Source organism: Myxocyprinus asiaticus, chromosome 32, assembly GCF_019703515.2.
Source record: "Myxocyprinus asiaticus isolate MX2 ecotype Aquarium Trade chromosome 32, UBuf_Myxa_2, whole genome shotgun sequence".
In the NCBI taxonomy this organism is placed as follows: Eukaryota; Metazoa; Chordata; class Actinopteri; order Cypriniformes; family Catostomidae; genus Myxocyprinus; species Myxocyprinus asiaticus.
The window spans coordinates 4,502,945-4,523,302 of NC_059375.1; the positions used below are offsets into that span (position 1 = coordinate 4,502,945).

The 20,358-nt window shown below is 36.7% G+C and overlaps 1 protein-coding gene across 1 annotated transcript; it reads left to right on the forward strand.

Moving 5' to 3' along the window:
* The first annotated feature begins 1,669 nt into the window (after positions 1-1,669).
* dbf4b (DBF4 zinc finger B) lies at positions 1,670-19,481 on the forward strand. The gene is made up of 12 exons (XM_051666953.1): positions 1,670-1,818; positions 3,850-3,964; positions 4,094-4,225; positions 6,954-7,004; positions 10,635-10,701; positions 11,313-11,362; positions 11,458-11,494; positions 11,619-11,664; positions 15,728-15,865; positions 15,943-16,078; positions 16,271-16,401; positions 16,485-19,481. The coding sequence occupies exons 2-12, from the start codon at positions 3,857-3,859 to the stop codon at positions 18,115-18,117; spliced, it is 2,529 nt and encodes an 842-aa protein (XP_051522913.1). The 5' UTR covers positions 1,670-1,818; positions 3,850-3,856; the 3' UTR covers positions 18,118-19,481.
* The last annotated feature ends 877 nt before the right edge of the window (positions 19,482-20,358 follow it).

Here is a 20,358-nt window from a genome sequence, read left to right on the forward strand (position 1 = left end):
CATTATTTGATTTAATAAACCTATTTCAATGTACTTAAACCATTAGATTCACTGTGTCCTCCTTTAATTTGCCACGTATCTGAGCTGGTTGTGACATCTCTGATGAATGATTTGGTTTACCATGAGACTTTCTTCCTTCATTTTCTTGGATCCCTCTTATTGTGTCTTCGAAATATTTTTGATATCTAATAGTTCTGTTATCAGAATAGTTCTGTTAATTCTGTTTTATAGAATTTTTCTTTTAATCGTTTTAATATTTTGTGGTGAATGGCTATTCAAAAGACAAGGAGAAGTTAATAAAACATGTAGATACTGTAATAGATAATGTCCTTACCCAGATATTACACGTACATCTCCGAGATGTCTGTTTTGGATCTTTTGGATCGCAGTCTAATTAACATCTGCTTATTGATATCCAAGACATACTAGTTGACATACATTTATAGACGTATTGCAGATGAGCAAACAACATTAAAAAACAATGTTGTGTGTGTTTACATCTTCCAAATGTAAACACACATCAAATAGCCATCTGTGTGATGTATGTGTGCACTCTGGGCAGTCTCAGATCATTTTGTTCAGTCTTAGATTAAAATTCTATGCCCACATTTCAAAGTTTATTTTATGACCTAATCAAGGGCCCAAATACAACACAGAACTAACCTCAAACTATATATTCAAACATATGCCTTTTAACTACATGTGTTTTGGTGGTATAGCAACTTTAAATGTTGAAATGTTCTGTATAAACCTAATTCTCAGTCTTTATAATACCACTTTGTGCTATCTGAAATGCATTTGCCTCCATAATACTACAGGAAAAAGTAAAACAAACCATAAGGTCCTGAAAAGAATTTAGTTGATTTAACATTATGGTCAGAGGTACAATAGAATGAAACACGTATATTGAAAATTATTTTACTAATACTAATGAATGAGATAGCATACACCTTGTGGATGTCTCTATGTAGGATACAAACTAATAGTGGCAGGACCAACAGTTACAGTGTTGTTGGCATGAGTTTGACCTGTAGTCACCCCTTTAGATACATGCAATCATGGTTGTATTCATAAATCATTTCTAGACAATTTTGTGTGAAAAACACCTCGAAAGAGAAGCAGCTAGAGGCATGTTGAAATGATTACATCACTGGTTTGGTTAATTATTAATTAACTAATTTAGAGATATGCTGTACTGTATAATAGCAACATTCAAAAATATAAATAGAAAAAATGTGCAGGTGAGTCCAGCCTTACACAAGTGAATTTCCCTCATGTTCTGTCTCTGTATGATGTAGTCAGCATGACATAAACCAGATAAGATGCATAGTATTGCATTCCAGTTGCTTATGTGCCACAGTGCACATTCATACAGTATTTCTATTTAAATGTAAATATTTTTTAAGTAAATAAACTTATTTAAGTTGCTTTTTTTAATATGCAAACTTACGTTGGAAGTTTATTATCATCATACTTTGTGATATATACTAGTCATTTTTGTTAAGTCGTTGTTTTTTTCTGTCATCGAAAGGCAAAATTTAAAACGTGCACTTTTTGTGGTGTTTTGTTGGCCACTGTATGGCATATAGTGTGAGTGCGGGTCACGCCGGAAGGAGGCGATAATGAGTAACAGTGCGCTACAGCAGACAGCGAGTAAGTGAAGAAGAGATTCAGGAGGGCTATTTGAAAAGACCTTTCTACACAAACAGAATAAAGGCGAGATATAAATATCGATTAAAAGCGACACATGTGACGTTACTTTACGGGTTTAATGCTTTAGACCTTTCGTTTTTATATCAGCAAAGAACACCATTAAAGGTAAGACAAACATATTTACCAGTACTGTCGTTATGGTGTAGTTTTGTGGCTGTTGTTGACGTGCGTATAATCAACTCAGTTTGATTGAGAGAATAAACACTAAAATCACACAAATTAATTCATAACGGTTTCCCCTTGGTATCAGATGGATATACCATGACATGGTAAAACCTTATGTTACCATGTTGTCACTATGTTACACGTCTTAACTTGTACATACCATGGTTATTTGTTCTAGCATGGCTTTTGGACATCAGTTATTATCGATAATTTCACATAATATTATTATAAATTAGTATTGACAAAACACGAGCTGCACGTAGATCAATGTGTTTATAATGTAGATAAGTTGAGTACTATGATGTCCATTTGTGGCACTTGATACTAATTTACGAAACGAATTACAAAACAATAGATAACAGAAAAGTACAATAGACGAATCAAAAATGCAGTTGTGAATTATATCGTAAATGCTTATTAAAAACAACTTTTTTAAATCTTTTGAATATTATCAGTTGTTAAATTGAATATTGTTTATTCAGTGTTTGTTTTTCTAATCGAATTATTGTTTTATATCATATGTATACTTATAATAATGAAAAACAATCAACAATTAATCCATAATTGTAATTTAATATTCATATTTTTTTATTTATTTTTTATGTAATATTATAAGTATTTTAATTATTATATACACCGGCGGCCAAAAGTTTGGAATAATGAACAGATTTTGCTGTTTGGGAAGGAAATTGGTACTTTAATTCAACGGATCACAAAGTATAGTCAGGATATTACTGATGTAAAAAAACAGCAACATCAATATTTGAAAAAAGTCATTTTTGATCAAATCTAGATAGGCCCCATTTCTAGCAGCCATCACTCCAACACCTTATCCTTGAGTAATCATGCTAAATTGATCATTTGGTACTAGAAAATCACTTGCCATTATATCAAACACAGTTGAAAGTTATTTGGTTCATTAAATGAAGCTTAACATTGTCTTTGTGTTTGTTTTTGAGTTGCCACAGTATGCAATAGACTGGCATGTCTTAAGGTCAATATTAGGTCAAAAATGGCAAAAAAGAAACAGCTTTCTCTAGAAATTCATCAGTCAATCATTGTTTTGAGGAGTGAAGGCTATACAATGCTTGAAATTGCCAAAAAACTGAAGATTTCATAAAAGGTGTACACTACAGTCTTCAAAGACAAAGGACAACTGACTCTAACAAGGACAGAAAGAGATGTGGAAGACCAGATGTACAACTAAACAAGAGGATAAGTACATCAGAGTCTCTAGTTTGAGAAATAGACACCTCACATGTCCTCAGCTGACAGCTTCATTGAATTCTACCCGCTCAACACCAGTTTCATGTACAACAGTAAAGAGAAGACTCAGGGGTGCAGGCCTTATGGCAAGAATTGCAAAGAAAAAGCCACTTTTGAAACAGAAAAACAAAAAGAAAAGGTTAGAGTGGGCAAAGAAACACAGACATTTGACAACAGATAATTGGAAAAGTGTTATGGATCTTAACCCCATTGAGCTTTTGTGGGATCAGCTAGACTGTAAAGTTTGTGAGAAGTGTCCAACAAGACAGTCACATCTATGGCAAGTGCTACAGGAAGTGTGGGGTGAAATGTCACCTGAGTATCTGGACAAACTGACAGCTAGAATGCCAAGGATCTGCAAAGCTGTCATTGCTGCGTGTGGAGAGAACTCTTTGAAATAGTTTAAGAATTTCTGAACATTTTTTCAAATTGTAGTAGTAATTTTTTAGTAATTTTTCATGTTATTAATGTCCTGACTATACATTGTGATCAGTTGAATGCCACTTTGGTGAATAAAAGTACCAGTTTCTTTCCATAAGAGCAAAATCTGTAGATTATTCCAAACTTCTGGCAGCCAGTGTGTATATTTTTTAAATAAATAATAATTGTATAAAATTGTTTAATTTCTCAGATTATTTTTGAGTGGCATAAATCGCCCCCATAGTGGAATATAAGCATATAAACAAACTCATGAATGTTTTTCAGCTGTAAAATGAGTGCAGATGTGTGTGCTGGTGTGAAGGGCAAATCCTTCTACCTGCATGAGGTGAAGAAACATCAGACTGTTACCCTTACTGACATCATCAGCCGATTGGGAGGGGTGAGACATATTCATCCTGTTAAATATCTTCAGTACATATGAAGGAGAACAAGGGAATTGTTGTAACAGTAGAACTACTTTATATAAAACATGATTTTAACTAATCAAACATATCCTGTCTGTGTTTAGAAAGTGGACAGTTTCCTCAATAAGGATGTGAACGTGGTTGTGACAGGCGTTAAAGAAGCTCTCTGTGATTTCCTGGCTGATAGTCAGTCTACTGGACCTGGAGGAAAACATTGTGGAACCACCAAACCTTTGGTATTTACCCTGTCTTTTTTTTTGTAAGAGGTCAAAATCTGAAGGAGTTTATTTTGCTGCTCTGACTTGTACAGTATCCTGTTTCTTACATGGCTCCTTACCAAATAAGTAAATACATGGACAAAAAAGATTTGAGTGTAAATGCTTTTATTATGTGAGAAGAAAAAGTGTGGAGTAATACAAGAGACATGAAATGAGCACAGCTATAAATATACAGTCCATTATAGCTCTCATTATTGGCTACTAAAATGTTTGACCACAGAATCCACAGCTGCCATTGACCAATCACAATCAAGTGTTCCAGAGAGCTGTCTAATAATAAAGCTATACGACACCTGAAGCTGCACATTGAAGTGATTTCTTCATTACTAAAGGGTGTTCTAATCGAATGAATTCATAGAATCTTTATTAAATGAGAGCAGAACAATTACTTTCAACATGCCATTGCATTATTTTTTTTATTTTTTTGCATTATTTTATCAAATAAAGAGCTTCTATACTGATCCTCACAGCACAATACAAAACCCAGAATTTTACATTATTACTACTACACCGATCAGCCATAACATTAAAACCACCTGCCTAATAATGTGTAGGTCCCCCTCGTGCCGCCAAAACAGCACCAACCCGTATCTCAGAATAGCATTTGAGGTTCTATTCTTCTCACCACAATTGTACAGAGCGGTTATCTGAGTTACCGTAGACTATGTCAGTTCGAACCAGTCTGGCCATTCTCTGCTGGCCTCTCTCATCAACAAGGCATTTCCATCCACAAAACTGCTGCTCACCGGATGTTTTTTGTTTTTGGCACCATTCGGAGTAAATTCTAGAGACTGTTGTGTGTGAAAATCCCAGGAGATCAGCAGTTACAGAAATACTCAAACCAGCCCATCTGGCACCAACAATCATGCTGCAGTCGAAATCACTGAGATCACATTTTTGCCCATTCTGATGGTTGTTGTGAACATTAACTGAAGCTCCTGACCCGTATCTGCATGATTTTATGCACTGTACTGCTGCCACACGATTGGCTGATTAGATAATCGCATGGATGATCGTTGGTGCCAGATGGGCTGGTTTGAGTATTTCCGTAACTGCTGATCTCCTGGGATTTTCATGCACAACAGTCTCTAGAATTTACTCCGAATGGTGCCAAAACAAAAAACATCCAGTGAGGGGCAGTTCTCTGGATGGAAACGCATTGTTGATGAGAGAGGTCAACGGAGAATGGCCAGACTGGTTTGAACTGACAAAGTCTACAGTAACTCAGATAACCGCTCTGTACAATTGTGTTGAGAAGAATATAAATCTCAGAATGCTATTCTATAATATCAGAATGGTGATCGGTATACTTCTACATTGAATATTACATGTTAATATACAGAAGTAATATATTTCTGTCGCATTTTTGTCAATTTCATGCATCAAGTTAAATGGAGATTTTATTTTGGCGGGAAACCAAATGTTTTTGACGATTTCACTTCTCACCTCCGGAAAAGCAGTTTGCTGTATGGGCTAACTTGCTTATTAAACTTCAAAAAGCTATGATTGAATTATATAAATATGTTGTTTGCATGTGCTACACTTTACAGTGAATAAATTGCTCTGCTCTTTGTCATTAATACACAAACAGAAGAGGGGCCTGGGTTGCTCAGCAAGTAAAGACTGACTACCACCCCTGGAGTCGCAAGTTCGAATCCAGGGCGTGCTGAGTGACTCCAGCCAGGTCTCCTAAGCAACCAAATTGGCCCAGTAGAGTCACATGGGTTAACCTCCTCGTGGTGGCTATAATGTGTGGTTCTCGCTTTCAGTGGGGCGCATGGTGAGATGTGTGTGGATGCCGTGGAGAATAGCGTGAAGTCTCCACGGTAACGCGCTCAAGCCGTGTGATAAGATGTGCGGATTGACTGTCTCAGATACAGAGGCAACTGAGATTCGTCCTCCGCCACCAGGATTGATAGAGCGCATTGGGAATTGGGCTTTCCAAATTGGGGAGAAAATAATAAATAAAATACACAAACAGAGCGCACGTAATGTTAATGATGTGGTTAGTGTATTAGTAGTGGCTTCTCGTGTACACTTTCTGTTGAAGCGTTCAGCTCATGCAGACCGTATATTTGTTTAATGAAGTCTCAGCCTTTTGTGGTTTAATCATCACACTAAGTCATATCATAATTTAAATTTGACTGTGCATTTATTCACATTTTATCCCAAATATCTCAAATTCCGTGACATTCCCTGTTTTATAGTTAATTCCGTTTTTATGACTGGATTCTGTCTGTGTTTTCCGCATCGCAGAAATCATAGGGCCCTATATTTAGAGTCGGAACTATCTGTTTTATAATAGACTGAAATGCGGGTGAGAATAGTCTGCTCATTAAATGCCATTGTTCTCAAACAATGATGACTCTTAGGCATTACAGCTTCATTTTATGTTATAGCATAATTTTCTACAAAGCTGGTTTGAAACTATGTGTGATGTCAAAAGGGCAATACAAATAAAAATTACTTGACTCGCATGTGAATGATCATTAAATGGGAGTATTAAGACACTATTCTCTATAAAGCTGCTTTGAAGCAATATTCATTATGAAAAGTACCATAGTAATGAGTCTGGTAATGAGAAGAGCTGGTAGCTCTGAAACATCTAGTGAAACTTCTAGAAGCTTTTGATCAGCATGGTCAACTGACAGCTAATAAAGGTTTTTAAATGTTTTTTCTCCTTAAGGTTTGTGGAAGTCGTGGAAAAGCGTTGCTGGAAAAAGTCATTCACAACAATGTAAGTCTCACTCAGTTTTAGAATAGAAATTATGTCCTTTGACTTGCATATAAGTGGTTGATTGAAACTAACTTTAAAGCGTAGCAGTGTGGATTTATATAAAAATTTTGATTCTAAAACCTTATAGGGGTCATGACATGAGGAATTAAATTTTCCTTCCTCTTTTGACATGTAAGATTTCATTGTTCTGAATAAAACATACTGTAAGTTTCAGAACTCAAAACCTCCCCCCCCCCCCCAATGCAAAATTTATTGAAACTAGGGCTGTCGATTTTAACCAATTATATGAAAAAAATGCAGTTGATCATGCCCCCCAACCTGTACGGAAATTCCATAATAAGGAATATTCTTACCATCAGATCAGTTCAAGCTTGATGTACCATCTTGATGCAGTAGGGGGCAGTCAACGCTCCAGCTGTACAGGCAGCACTCCTCTTCAAACCACCGAGCAGGCAGCACAGCCTTCCGCAGATGACGCACTCTTGCGCTCAATGACAGTTGGAACAGAGCACAGCAGAATGTAGGGATCTCAAGACAGTTTTTTTTTTTTTTTTTTTTTAAGTTTCGAACTGTTTAACTCGACACAGCATCCTAAAAACACAGTGTTTATGATGAGGTGCTGAAAACTAGTAAGACACAACACAACCAAAGTGAGATGCTCCAAAAGCGTTAGTCTAAAGCACAAGTACATACATGTAGAACAACATTTAAAAATAGAGCAGAGGGAAGTAGGCCAATAATAGGGTTATGTTCAATGAGATGGAAATAAATCAAACAGGGGGATTCCTTAAGAGTTAATTGCACCCAGTACAAGCACCAGTTATTTGCACACGCTGTCTGTGCTAGTTTAGTGCCTTATTCACTAAAACAATTATGCAGGTCAGGCAACGGCGCAAACGCGCCCACAAAATCGCTGCAGAAAGCAATTTGCAAGTGTAATTCTGATCTTGTGGGCCGATCCTGAGTGCTATACAGCAGACCACTGTTATCTGACACACTTTGGCAGAACTGAACAGCATCACTGCACTACTGTGATCCAGACACCTGAATCATCTCTTTAATATGCCAAAAGTTTGCTTAACTACACCGCACATCTAGATACACCGATTAGCCACAACATTAAAACCACCTGCCTAATATTGTGTAGATCCCCCTCGTGCCGCCAAAAACAGCACCAACCCGCATCTCAGAATAGCATTCTGATATTATATTCTTCACCACAATTGTACAGAGCGGTTATCTGAGTTACCGTAGACTTTGTCAGTTTGAACCAGTCTGGTCATTCTGTTGACCTCTCTCATCAACAATGTGTTTCCGTCCGCAGAACTGCCGCTCACTGAATGTTTTTTGATTTTGGCACCATTCTGAGTAAATTCTAGAGACTGTTGTGCTTTAAAATCCCAGGAGATCAGAAATACTTTGGTTATAATGGTTATAGGAATACTCAAACCAGCCTGTCTGGCACCAACAATCATCTATGCAATTATCTAATCAGCCAATCGTGTGGCAGCAGTGCAGTGTATAAAATCATACAAATACGGGTCAGGAGCTTCAGTTAATGGGGAAAAAATTTGATCTCAGTTATTTGGACCGTGGCATGATTGTTGGTGTCAGACGGGCTGGTTTGAGTATTTCTGAAACTGCTGATCTCCTGGGATTTTCACACACAACAGTCTAGAATTTACTCAGAATGGTGCCAAAAACAAAAAACATCCAGTGAGGGGCAGTTCTGCAGATGGAAACACATTGTTGTTGAGAGAGGTCAACGGAGAATGGCCAGACTGGTTCGAACTGACAAAGTCTACAGTAACTCAGATAACCGCTCTGTACAATTGTGTTGAGAAGAATATCATCTCAGAATGCTATTCTGAGATGCGGGTTGGTGCTGTTTTGGCAGCACGAGGGGGACCTACACAAAATTAGGCAGGTGGTTTTAATGTTGTGGCTGATCGGTGTATATGTCAGGTTATAACGCTCTTCTCCATCATTTGATCATTATTTGCTAAAATACTGCTGATATGATCAATATAAAATGTACACAAACATCTCTTAAAATTTTATCTCCTGCTTTCGTCTGACGGTAATAGCGTAATGTAAATTGCAAAACTTTTGAGAAATAAGCGCAATCTTTAATAAGCCCAATTTACATATAAAGGAGTCATGTTTGCGCAGAAAAGAAGGACAATTAATTAATTTAAATTCACAAGATGCAGCCCAATTTCAGCGCTGATTGTGACTACTTAAACTAGATTGTGGGTGGTTAGTGGCTAAGATACTGAAATACCACACGCAAAAGTGGCGCAACTGTTTAGTGAATTTTCCCCACAATGTTTTTACTTGTAAAGCCACTTTTTGTATTTTATAAATGCTTTTATTTTTAAATTTCTAAATACTTGTCTGTTGCCACAATATATTGTAATGTATTTTAATGATCTGAATTATAATACTTATTAAGCCTATATATTATATTTATAATTGTTTTAATTATTCTAAATTACCTTTATTTGGTGTCCTTTCTCAGTAAATATTGGTGTGCAATTAATTGCGATTAATTTGATAAATCAGCACACAATATAATTCAAATAAAAATGTCAACCGATTGAAAGCTCTTATGACAACCAAACTGCAAAGATGACTTGTTTTCTACTTCATTACATTTGTGATGTCACACAGTTGATTACATCAGCACATGACAGGATTAACATTGCTTGTTGTCATGTTAAACTGTAAAATACCATCACGGTGTATGCAGAAAACGTAATGTTCATTTACAGAGAAACCCTTTATGATTATATTACGTTTATGCTACTTTTGTGTGCTTTCGGAATTATCCTACTTTTCCACTTTTGAAGTGGTAATTACAGTTGTTGCGTCCAAGTGCTTTGTTTTCTGAAAGAACTGGCAACATGGACAACGCCAGGTTTGGTAATGCACATTTCTTAAGGAACATTTATTTTGACACCTTAATAAATTTTACTCAGTTTGCTTGCTGATAATTACATTTTCAAACTATTTTCAGGCTGTAAAAATGAACAACGTTCACCAAATGGTTGCTCAGTATACATAAATGTATATGACCGAAATGGCAAGTGCTAACAATTAGCTGTTCTTAGAAATATTAATACAAATCCTGTCATTTTCTAACGAAATAGTCCTCTGCCATGTTCAAAGCTTACGTCTTCTCCCAACTCGGAAACTTGGGTATCAGAATTATCACAGCGTTTCACAGTCGTAATTATGACTTCAGGGGTTGTACATGTGCAACTTCTGAGTGGTAAAATCGTATTCACGATAGTTCCGATAGCACGTGTAGCCAGCAACAATATGTTGTACCTAATGTCCAATAGTCCAAAAAAGTATTTGAGGTTCTGAACATGACTATATGACAGACAATACAATGAAAGAAAGTGGTTTCCATCAATATCACTATTTTACTGCCTTGTTCCAAAACATGTAGTAATTCTCAAAATGGCTGGGTGTTTAAAATGATTTTAGTGATCAATTTTGATTACTAAATGATTTTTAAAATGGCTCACTATGATGATGCAATATTATGGAATGAATCGAATCATGGAATCATTATGTTTTAATGATGGTGGTGGTGTTGACTGTTGAGTGTTTATGTTGCAGGAGAAGTGTAAGGGCAGTGTGCTGGCTAATGCTCGCTCTTGGGGCGTCAAGATCGTGAACGTAGATCGTATCCTTTCATTCGCCTGCTGTCACATGAGTGTGCGAAGTTTAGCACTTACATTCTGTGTCCACTAATTCTTAAATGGTTTAAATAACTTGCACTAATTCTTATAATTTACACTATAATTGCACTAATTCTTAAACCTGCAGTTGCCAGTTAAACTGCTCAAATTTAAAGATGTCTGTTTTGAATGTTGTAATATAGATATCTCTATTTCTTTTTATTCTGGAGATCTGTTTGAGAAATGAATTTTCACAGAATGAGCCTTGTCATTTGTCAAACATTTTCATTCTTCATCACATTCCATTGCTGTCCTGTCCTGTTTTTGTTCATTATAAAATAGTTAAATAATAGTTAAATAGTTTAGTTAAAAATAACTAAAATAATTAGAGTATATAGTTAAAAATACATCACAGCGATTCCTTTCAGACACATCACAGTGTGCTCATTAACTGTCTATTCACTGTTGACCACAAGTCAACACTAGAGAGCAGCAGAAGTGTGGTTTATTTTGAAAGTTCAAGAATTTTAGAAATAAATTAAAGGCGGTCATTATTACATTTTCTTTTGACTGCAGTGTGAATGTGTGTTAATGTTTTTCTTAACATAAATGACAGAGTTCCTGAAGTTTATTGCTCACCTGAATCAGAAAAGGAAGACAGCTGAGGTATTTTAAATTAATTCCACTGTGCTTTTGATGTCAGAAATGAGTTTATTATTCATAGAATATTTCACACACTTTTGTTTTGTTTTTTCAAACAGAATAAAGGCAGTAAAGGATCAGCTCCACGTGTTAAAGGTTTGTCAACTACATAAACACATAGTACATATAAGCTTTAGTATGATGTGCACTTCTATACCTGTAAACCTGAGTGTAAATGTGGCGTTTGCTCTAGTGTTAATACAGCTCTGTCTTTATACAGCTGGGGTCTTGAGGGGACCTTATCTGAAGGTGGAGGATTCTAGCCGGTGAGTTTTACCCCTCTGCCTTGCTTTCTTTACCCTACTGTCACTCTAGTTAGATGCTATTTCAGGTAATTGATCTGTTTCATCTCCTTACTGGACTGAAGAAAGGAAGGGATGAGGGAGGTTTGTTAATCAGATAAATAATATTAGAATGAAAAGTATTCACAAATGACTAGTCGATCGCAAGACAACCACTGGTTGATCTCGTTAACAGGACAAAAGAAAAAGAGAGTAGATCTAGAAGCTACACAAACAACAAAAAAAACGTAAAGATCTCTTTATTTCCTAATTTTGGTACACTGTTTGAATGAATGACAGGCATACAGTGTTCATTTTAGGATATCCTCATACCTCAGCATCAGTTCTCACCAATCAGATAGTACAACATCAGACTAAAAAGGCTTCAGGTCTGACACCATGTCCTAACTAGACATGAGGCGACACGTGATAAAAGGTATCTTTTCCATGTTAATAAGAGTTTTTGTCCTAACCAGCCGCTACGCATGACAGGGCTTTCTATTTTTGGAATGGTTTCTATTTCTGCAACGTCGTGCCAGACAGCGCAGTCAACAAATGGGTCTAAAATTATTATTTTTACAGTATATTAAAGCCGGCATCTTACTAGCTGGTTCAGAACAACTTGATTTTGGCAGAGGGTGTCACACACCTACTGAATATTGTGGTCTCGTTCTCTTCAGTAGGAGCTCTGTCACACACACACACATTTTCAGAATGGCAGAGAGGAAACATACCGGCTCATTCTGACCTTCTCTCTGCTTCCCTGTCATGTGGAGATCGGCGAAACAACAACAGGAGTACCACGTGGACATAATTGTAACAGTCTGAATAAGGATGCTATTCATAAAGTAACTGTGTATGTGTGTGATTGTGTATTTATCCCCTTGGAGTTTGCCATAGAAAGCATTACGATGCTGATGCGAGAAAATGAGTTAGGTTCAATAAACATACTGTTCTGTCTGTGATTGCTTTTTAAAAAAAACCAATGTATTGTAAATTATCCTCATTTTAGTGTATGAATGTCGCGCCTGGTGTGGACAAATAGATTGCTTGTCGCTGGAATCTTATTGCGTCGCGTCTGGTTAGGACAAGGTGTTAAGCTGCCTTCTCAATGTCTTCGACATTCACATATGACATTTATTCAGCTGTGTGTGAGTGCTGAACACTGGTTGGAAAAATTTGGAAAGCCGCATTCACACGACCCGCTGGAGTGAAGTATCAGCATTTCCCCGGTGTCTGATAGCTGAGAATTGATGCTGAGGTATGAGGATGTCCTAAAATGGACACGTACTGAAAACTTATGTATGCACATTTTACTGTATGTGCTCGTGTTCTCTGTAAGCGCTTTAATGTGGATGCATGCCTGAACAGTAGAATACACTTCAAAATTCCATGACAAAGCCTGTCTTGGTGTGTTACTGCTGTTAAAACAGTCAGTTATATATATTTTTATGTAAACCATGGGACAAAAAAAAGCAGATTTGTCTAAAAATATCAAATTTTAATGCAGCCTAATAGACTAGTATGTCAATAATTTTATTCAAACAACATTAAGAAGAAAACCACTCACTGCCCTTGGCTGGATAACATTAGTAGCTTTTAAAAGTATTCATATATTCAAAGCCATACAGTGCATTGAAGGCCAGTAATTTAAGTAGTTTTTCTTACAATTCATTACTTTTGCAAATTCTAAATGTTTACTTGAATGCTTGTTGTTCTAGCAGCATCAAGTATTCAAGTTTTCTTTATTTGTATCTTTGTTGTATTTATTTTTATTTGTTCTACTGCTTTTAGTATATTTTTTCTAATTGTATTACTGTTTACTTGTCTTGAATAAATGCTTGATAACTTGAAACAATGTTTACTCAAATTAGTTGGCATTTTTTTGTGTGGTATCGAAATTGGTATCAACATTTGTCAAATTGCACTGGTACTGGTACCCACTACTGAAATTTTGGTGTCATAAATGTATATTTATATTGTGCATTGGTAGATTTTGCTTTAATAACAGAATGAAAATGTATATCTTGTCATAGTAGTGTAAGCACCCTGTCTTGTCGCAGCGTTTTGCTGAACTAACTTGCTCAACTTACCAAACATAACATTGGAACGCTACAAATGAATGAACAAGGGCTAAACCGCCCCATTGAAAGTCAATATATGATTGTGCATACTTCGGATCTAAGAACCCTGATGGTTTTTGGTTGTGTTGATTATCTGTTGAATGAATAGCAATAGTACCCTTTTTTTATTATTTATTTATTTTATTAATGTTTACGTAATGTACCAAGTTAGAAGGTTCCCTTCAGAAAATTCATATACTGACCGGTCTCAAATCATGAAAACATATCATGATATTTTCATTATCTTAAGATTTCAGGAAACCTCTGGTTTTAAATAAACTTTTTAAAGAAGCTTTTCATGCTTACAAAAACTCTTAACTGTCTTATAACAGTTATGTACAGTTTACTGTTTCCATTATAAAGTGTTTTGTGTATTTATGTCCCTGGCCTCTGCTAACATGGCTAGTGTTTCAGTCCAGGTCCCTATCATTTGCTTAATTGAGTTGCTTTAGCAAAGCTGATTAGCAAAACGCATAGCACAGAACCTAGGTGTCCCCCAGGGCTGGTCTGAAAGGTATCCGCTCCCTCCCCTGCTGCGCATCTTTTTGCACACAGCAGCTGTTAGCTAATGAAGGGAACTATTGTGTTTTGAGAATGTTTAGTTCTAATTTCAGAAATGTATCCTATAAATGCTTCCTCCTAAATTTCTCCTGACACATTTCCCCCCTAATTCTCACTACTGTATTGCATCCAGATGTTTAACTTTTTCTAGTTCTCATTATTTTCAATGATGATTCTCATAAGATTCTATCTTATGTTACTGTATACAGTCATGAAAATCTGCAATTCTTTCTGGACACAATTATTTTTTGTAGTTAAAATAAAGGCAGTGCAACAAATAATACAATGATATATACTTTATAATAATTTTTTCTTTGTAGTAATAAGTGTTGAGATTTGTCACATTACAGTAGTGAGAATTGAGGAGGGAAAATGTGCTTAATTGTCATTAAAATAACATCATAATAAAAAATATCTTAATAGTCTTAGAAGTTGGCTTTATTTTCTTTGTACAAAATACCATTTCTAGGGCTGTCAACTGATTAAATTTTTTAATGGAATTACATAGTGTGGCGATTAATCGCAAGTTATCGTAATTATCGCATTTATAAATATTTGCTAAGAAAGCCTCATGTACACATATATTAGTATTCAGATCATTTAAATGCTTTACATTATTGTGGCAGAGGAGTTAAGCATTGATAAGACGATACAAAAAGTGACTTTAGAGTCCAATGTATTGTTTATTTGCATATTAATGAACATAAGCCAGTCATTGGCCTACGTTTCACAGCAATCGATTTCGTCAATCTGTCTTAGATTTATTATGAGGGCTTTTCAAAAGACCCATTAATGTACACTTGCGTCAGATGGATGCATCACACTTTGGTTGCGTTGTGTCATAAACATACCATTTTTAGGTTGCTTTGTCAAGTTAAACGTAGTTTAATACTTAGAAAAACACGTCTTGAGATTCCTAAATTCAGATTTGCGCTCCATCAAGCTGTGTTTTGAATGCAAGAATGCATCCTCATGTGGTGCTGTCTGCTGAAGGGTTGATTTGTTTTCTGTAAAAGCTGTGCATTGCCTATACAGCTGAAGTTTCGCTTAATGCTCCCTAGAAAAAACAGGTGGTACTTCAAGCTTGAATTGCTCAGGAATCGTACTTATTACGTCCCCGACATGATTAATTGCTTTTAATTTTTTAAACGCATTATATTTTATATAATTAAGTTCACTGAATTAACGTGTTAAATCGACAGCCCGAATAATTTTATTTTTTTCTTTTAAACATCTTGAAAGGGTTTGTTAGAGTCACGCAGAGATTGCTGGATTTATCCTACAGTGGAAACATTAAGAAGTTTTGTTCAAAGATTCTTGCTTGTTATCTTAATAATCATATACAATTTTGGTTTTGTAAATAGGAAATACAGACCCTCGTACTCACAGACTTTGAATTTCCCAACAATGAGTTACTCAGGGATATTTAGCCCTTTTGAACCTCCCATTCCTCAACAACCTGATAGAAGTAAGGAGCAAGAAGCTAACAAGGACAATTTGAGGTATGTTCTTGGCATTTTAAGAAGTTGGTATACAACAAAATGGACAATGTCACTTAAACTCGTGTTTTTGAATTCAGGAAAAAGGAAGAACAATCTAGGAGCCATGATAAATTGTTGGCTCCGCTTTCACCAAACCTCACACCCCGAGGGCCAACCAAGAAAAGTACAGGCTTTTGTGAGTGCTGCCACATGCCCTACAAAGATCAGAACGAGGTAAGTCCCTTGCTATCATATTTGACCAAAACTGATTGATTCCAAAAAGTTAGATCTTAGATCTTTAATGTTGATTAATATGAGCCATTTTAGATTAATTAAAAGGAAACTTATATTTACAGTACATGAAATTCATGACATCTTGAGCATAGTTTGGATGAGTCACATCAAGTTCTGTTTTTTTATTTTTAGCACTTGCAATCTGAGATGCATCGTACTTTTGTTCAAAATGATAGTAACTATGCTGTAGTGGACCAACTAACAGCTAGCATGCATGCTAGCTTTGTTTCAAATCCAAAAGAAGTGGATCCAACGCTAATGAAGTAAGTCCCTATTTACACAAAAGCATTGTGTTTGTTAGAATTCTTTGTTTTCTCAATTTCACGTGTCTATCCATTTCCCTCAGGTCATTGGCAGGCTGCTCTCAATCACCTTTGACTCATTTAACTGAAATGGAACAACACGCTGATGATCATCTACCACCAATTACTGACCTGGACACTCAAGATTTAGACAACAAAGGACACGATCTTGAGTCTTACCAGTGTCCACCTGTTCTAAGTAATGTCGCCTCAGACCTTTATACTTTGCAAAATAGCTCTCATAGTGTTCTTGACCATGATTCAAACCAAGACAAATTAGATGTTTACATTAAGAAACTTCGAGATCCTGTGCTGATGTATACCACTCCGCTTCAATCTAATGTTCTCCACATGGAGCTTCTCCCACATGACGTTTCCTCAGAAGCCCAATCCATAGAAAAGACACTGAAGAGCCTCGCTTCTATCGTACCTTCAGAAATTCAGGTGCTTACCCCAAGTTCCCTTAGAGAAGACTATACTGTTTCTGGTGGAGCATGCCTACCACAAACTCCAAGACCTTCTCAGGATCTTTGCGAAGCAGGCCATGGTGGACTTGTATTTCATATTCCAAAGAGTCTTACAGAAGCTTCTCCTAACACTGTGTCCTTCAAAAATCAAAAACAAGATCGAGATGAAGATTTAAAAATGTGCTCAAACACTCCCAGATTGCTACTAAAGGGTGGGGAAGACGATATTTCTGAAAGACATGGCCTTTTGGTGTTGGAGCATAAAACATTGCCTTCAGTGAAGGATTCTCTCAAATCTGCCCTAGATAGATTTGGGACTGCAAAGGGTGGTGTCTCTTACTTTTCATTACCTCATCCTCTACCATTACCACACTTGTCAGATTACCCATTGTCTATAGTTAATTTAAGGAAGCGCTGTAGGTCCTTCAATCCAAGACGAAAATTTGCCAAGAGAAGGAGGATTAGCCAGAGGCCAAGTGAAAAGTCAAACCCATCCTGGGATTTCAATGCTCCCTGTTTAAGACACTACTCATCAGTTTTTTCAAACATTTCATGTTTACCCATCTTCAAGGTGGGTATTACAACAGAGATGAGTAATCCAACTGGAGGCGGCATACTGCAAACCCAAGAACATTCGATGGTAAATCAAATACCAGTGTGGCCCTCATTAACATGTGCTTCCGCTGGCCACTTTTTGCCTTATCAAGTTGATCAGCTAAGCAATGTTGAAACTCAACCTTGCGACCATGTTGAGCCATCACATCAATGGCCACCATTTACAGATCCCTTAGAATCCCAGGTAACTACTAACCCTTCCTCTGATTCGGGCCCTCCTCGGTTGTTCCCGTTTTTTCACGAAGATTATCGACTCCAGCAGCATCAGGATCATGATCCTCCACAGTTGTTCCCTTATTTTGTCGAGACACCTGAAGATACCTCACAGATGTCTGTCAGTAAAGCCTCCAACAGTTCTGTTTTGTCTGGAGCGTCTGTTTGCATTGAATCTGGTCTGCTTCCTAACCTAAATTGCTCCATGGCCTCTTCTGAGTCGGATTGGGACTCCGGCCTATTGTCGTGGCTTGCGACTGCAGGTCCTCTCCAGGCCAAAGGGGGGCGAGATGAGCTGGGACTGTTACTACAGAAACCATACACTGGCATGCAGGATGGAAACTATACATCACATTTGTGCTCCGTATTGCAACCCTCTTGATTCAGCTGTTGAGGGCAAAGTTGCCCAATTCACTATGGGACATGAGAGACAGTTGACGCAATGCATGGTCTTAGGGGTAGTAATAAGATTCTCATTATTGTTCTCCATTCCCATTAATCCTCTTTTTTTTTTTTTTTTTTTTTTTTTTTTGCAATTAAATTGCAAGATTGTCTTAATTTTTATTCTTTGCCACCATTTTTTGGGAAGGAGAAGACAAAGTATGCAGAATTCTTCTAAACTTGTGAAAGCGTTTTTCACGTGGTAGAACATTGCCATTTATAGAAGTGAGTCTCAGATGCACAAGAGCGTGATGGCTTTTTATTTTTTGGAATTAATGTTAAATATTTGGCGTAAATAATTCCCTCACTGTTTTCTTGTATGTCCTATTTTGGTTAAAACTGCACTAACTAAATACTGTTTGCTCTTCAACTAACAACTATAAAATGAACTAGTCTTCATGTCACTATTTTTTGGGCATGCATTTGGGAACTCTATTCCATAATATTATACATCTAAAAAAATCTCCCCAAAAACAAAATGAATACCACCTGGAACTTATAATCAGTAGTTGGCAAGTACGTCATGCTTTGCTCTTAAAGTGACACCTATGACTTCTGTTTTGGCTCAGTCTTACCATGTGTGTTGAACATGACCTTTCAACAGTCATATCCAGTGCTTGTATTGAGAATTTAATGAGGCTTTGTTGGAGGGGCTTCATTTAATTAGTTTAAGTGCTGCGTCTGGCCTGTTTCCAGTTTAGCGTTGTGTAGTTTTGGAGAACATGCAGGATATACTGTGAAGTCACAAATGTCCCTTGGCTTAACGTGTGAGACATAGAGTGGAAAAACTGCATGGTACAGGCTAAAATTATGTGTGTCCTTCATGAAAGTCTTTTGTAGTATTTGGTAATCCTTTGAGAGAACTTTTTTTCTTTTTGAAGAAGTTTTTCATATGCATCAAAGGTTGTAATGTTGTATGTGTTATAAAAAGAATGTTTTGTATATGTACAGCGGTACATGTAGCAAGACTGTAAAATCTCTGATTTACAACTCACATTTACAAGATATTAAATAAACTGGAAATGAGCCTTATTAAAAAAAAGAGCAATTACACACATTTTAACATATAAGCCTGAATTAATTTAGAGTGTTACAGCCCCTTGAGGATTAACTTGCCAGTCTTACTTTGATTTTATGATTCTCTACTTTGGGCTCCAAACCGCCAGCATTTTTTATTTTATTTTGTAACGTTTTTCTTGTGTAATGAAAGACCATTTTTTCCATAAGCTTGAAATCTATGTTTCTGTGTGAAATATCTCAAGTGTTTATCATGAAATAATTTTAAAGACTAATCAATGTGCAGCTAATATGACAACAGTTTCAACAATAAATGTTTTAATTATGTACTTTTATTGGTTTGTTCTTTGTACAATTATACAGTATTTTCAGATACATGCCAATTTAACAATATTTCTATTCATCTACTTAGATTTTTTAAAAAGTTTTTTATGCTTATTAAAATCAAATTTGGAGAAAATTTGCAGTTTAATTATCTCTTTTTTTTTAAATGTTAGGTAAAATGTCTCATAAAACTAAGGCTACATTCGCACAACAGCTGAATGCATGTCAGTCCTGTTTTAGAGTTTTGTTTTCTCCCCAATTTGGAATGCCCAATGTTAAGTCCTCGTGGTGGTGTAGTGACTCGCCTCAGTCTGGGTGGTGGAGGACGAATCTCAGTTGCCTCCACGTCTGAGACTGTCAAGCTGCGCATCTTATTATGTGGCTTGTTGAGCGCTTTACTGAGGAGACGTAGCGCGTGTGGAGGCTTCACGCTATACTCCGCGGCATCCACGTACAACTCACCATGCGCCCCACCGAGAGCATGAACCACATTATAGCAACCACGAGGAGGTTACCCCATGTGACTCTACTCTCCCTAGCAACCGTGCCAATTTGGTTGCTTAGGAGACCTGGCTGGAATCACTCAGCATGCCCTGGATTCGGAATCTCGACTCCAGCTGTGGTAGTCAGTGTCTTTACTCGCTGAGCTACTCAGGCCCCCTGTTTTAAAGAGTTTTAACAACAAATAAAAGGGCTAAATAACTATAACATCTTATTGCACAAAACTATCAAAGTAAGAAATAAGAAAGGCTCCAATAAAGAATGGCACAAAACAGCTTATGTGCATCCTGAACGCAGAATGACGCGTTTCCATGTAAACTGAGAGCTTGGAAGTCTCAAG

Coding starts and splice junctions, on each gene's coding strand:
- dbf4b (XM_051666953.1), top strand. CDS start 3,857: ATGAGTGCAGATGTGTGTGCTGGTGTGAAGGGCAAATCCTTCTACCTG. Junction 4,226..6,953: donor GTGGAACCACCAAACCTTTG/GTATTTACCCTG, acceptor TTTCTCCTTAAG/GTTTGTGGAAGTCGTGGAAA. Junction 16,079..16,270: donor CCTACAAAGATCAGAACGAG/GTAAGTCCCTTG, acceptor TTTTATTTTTAG/CACTTGCAATCTGAGATGCA.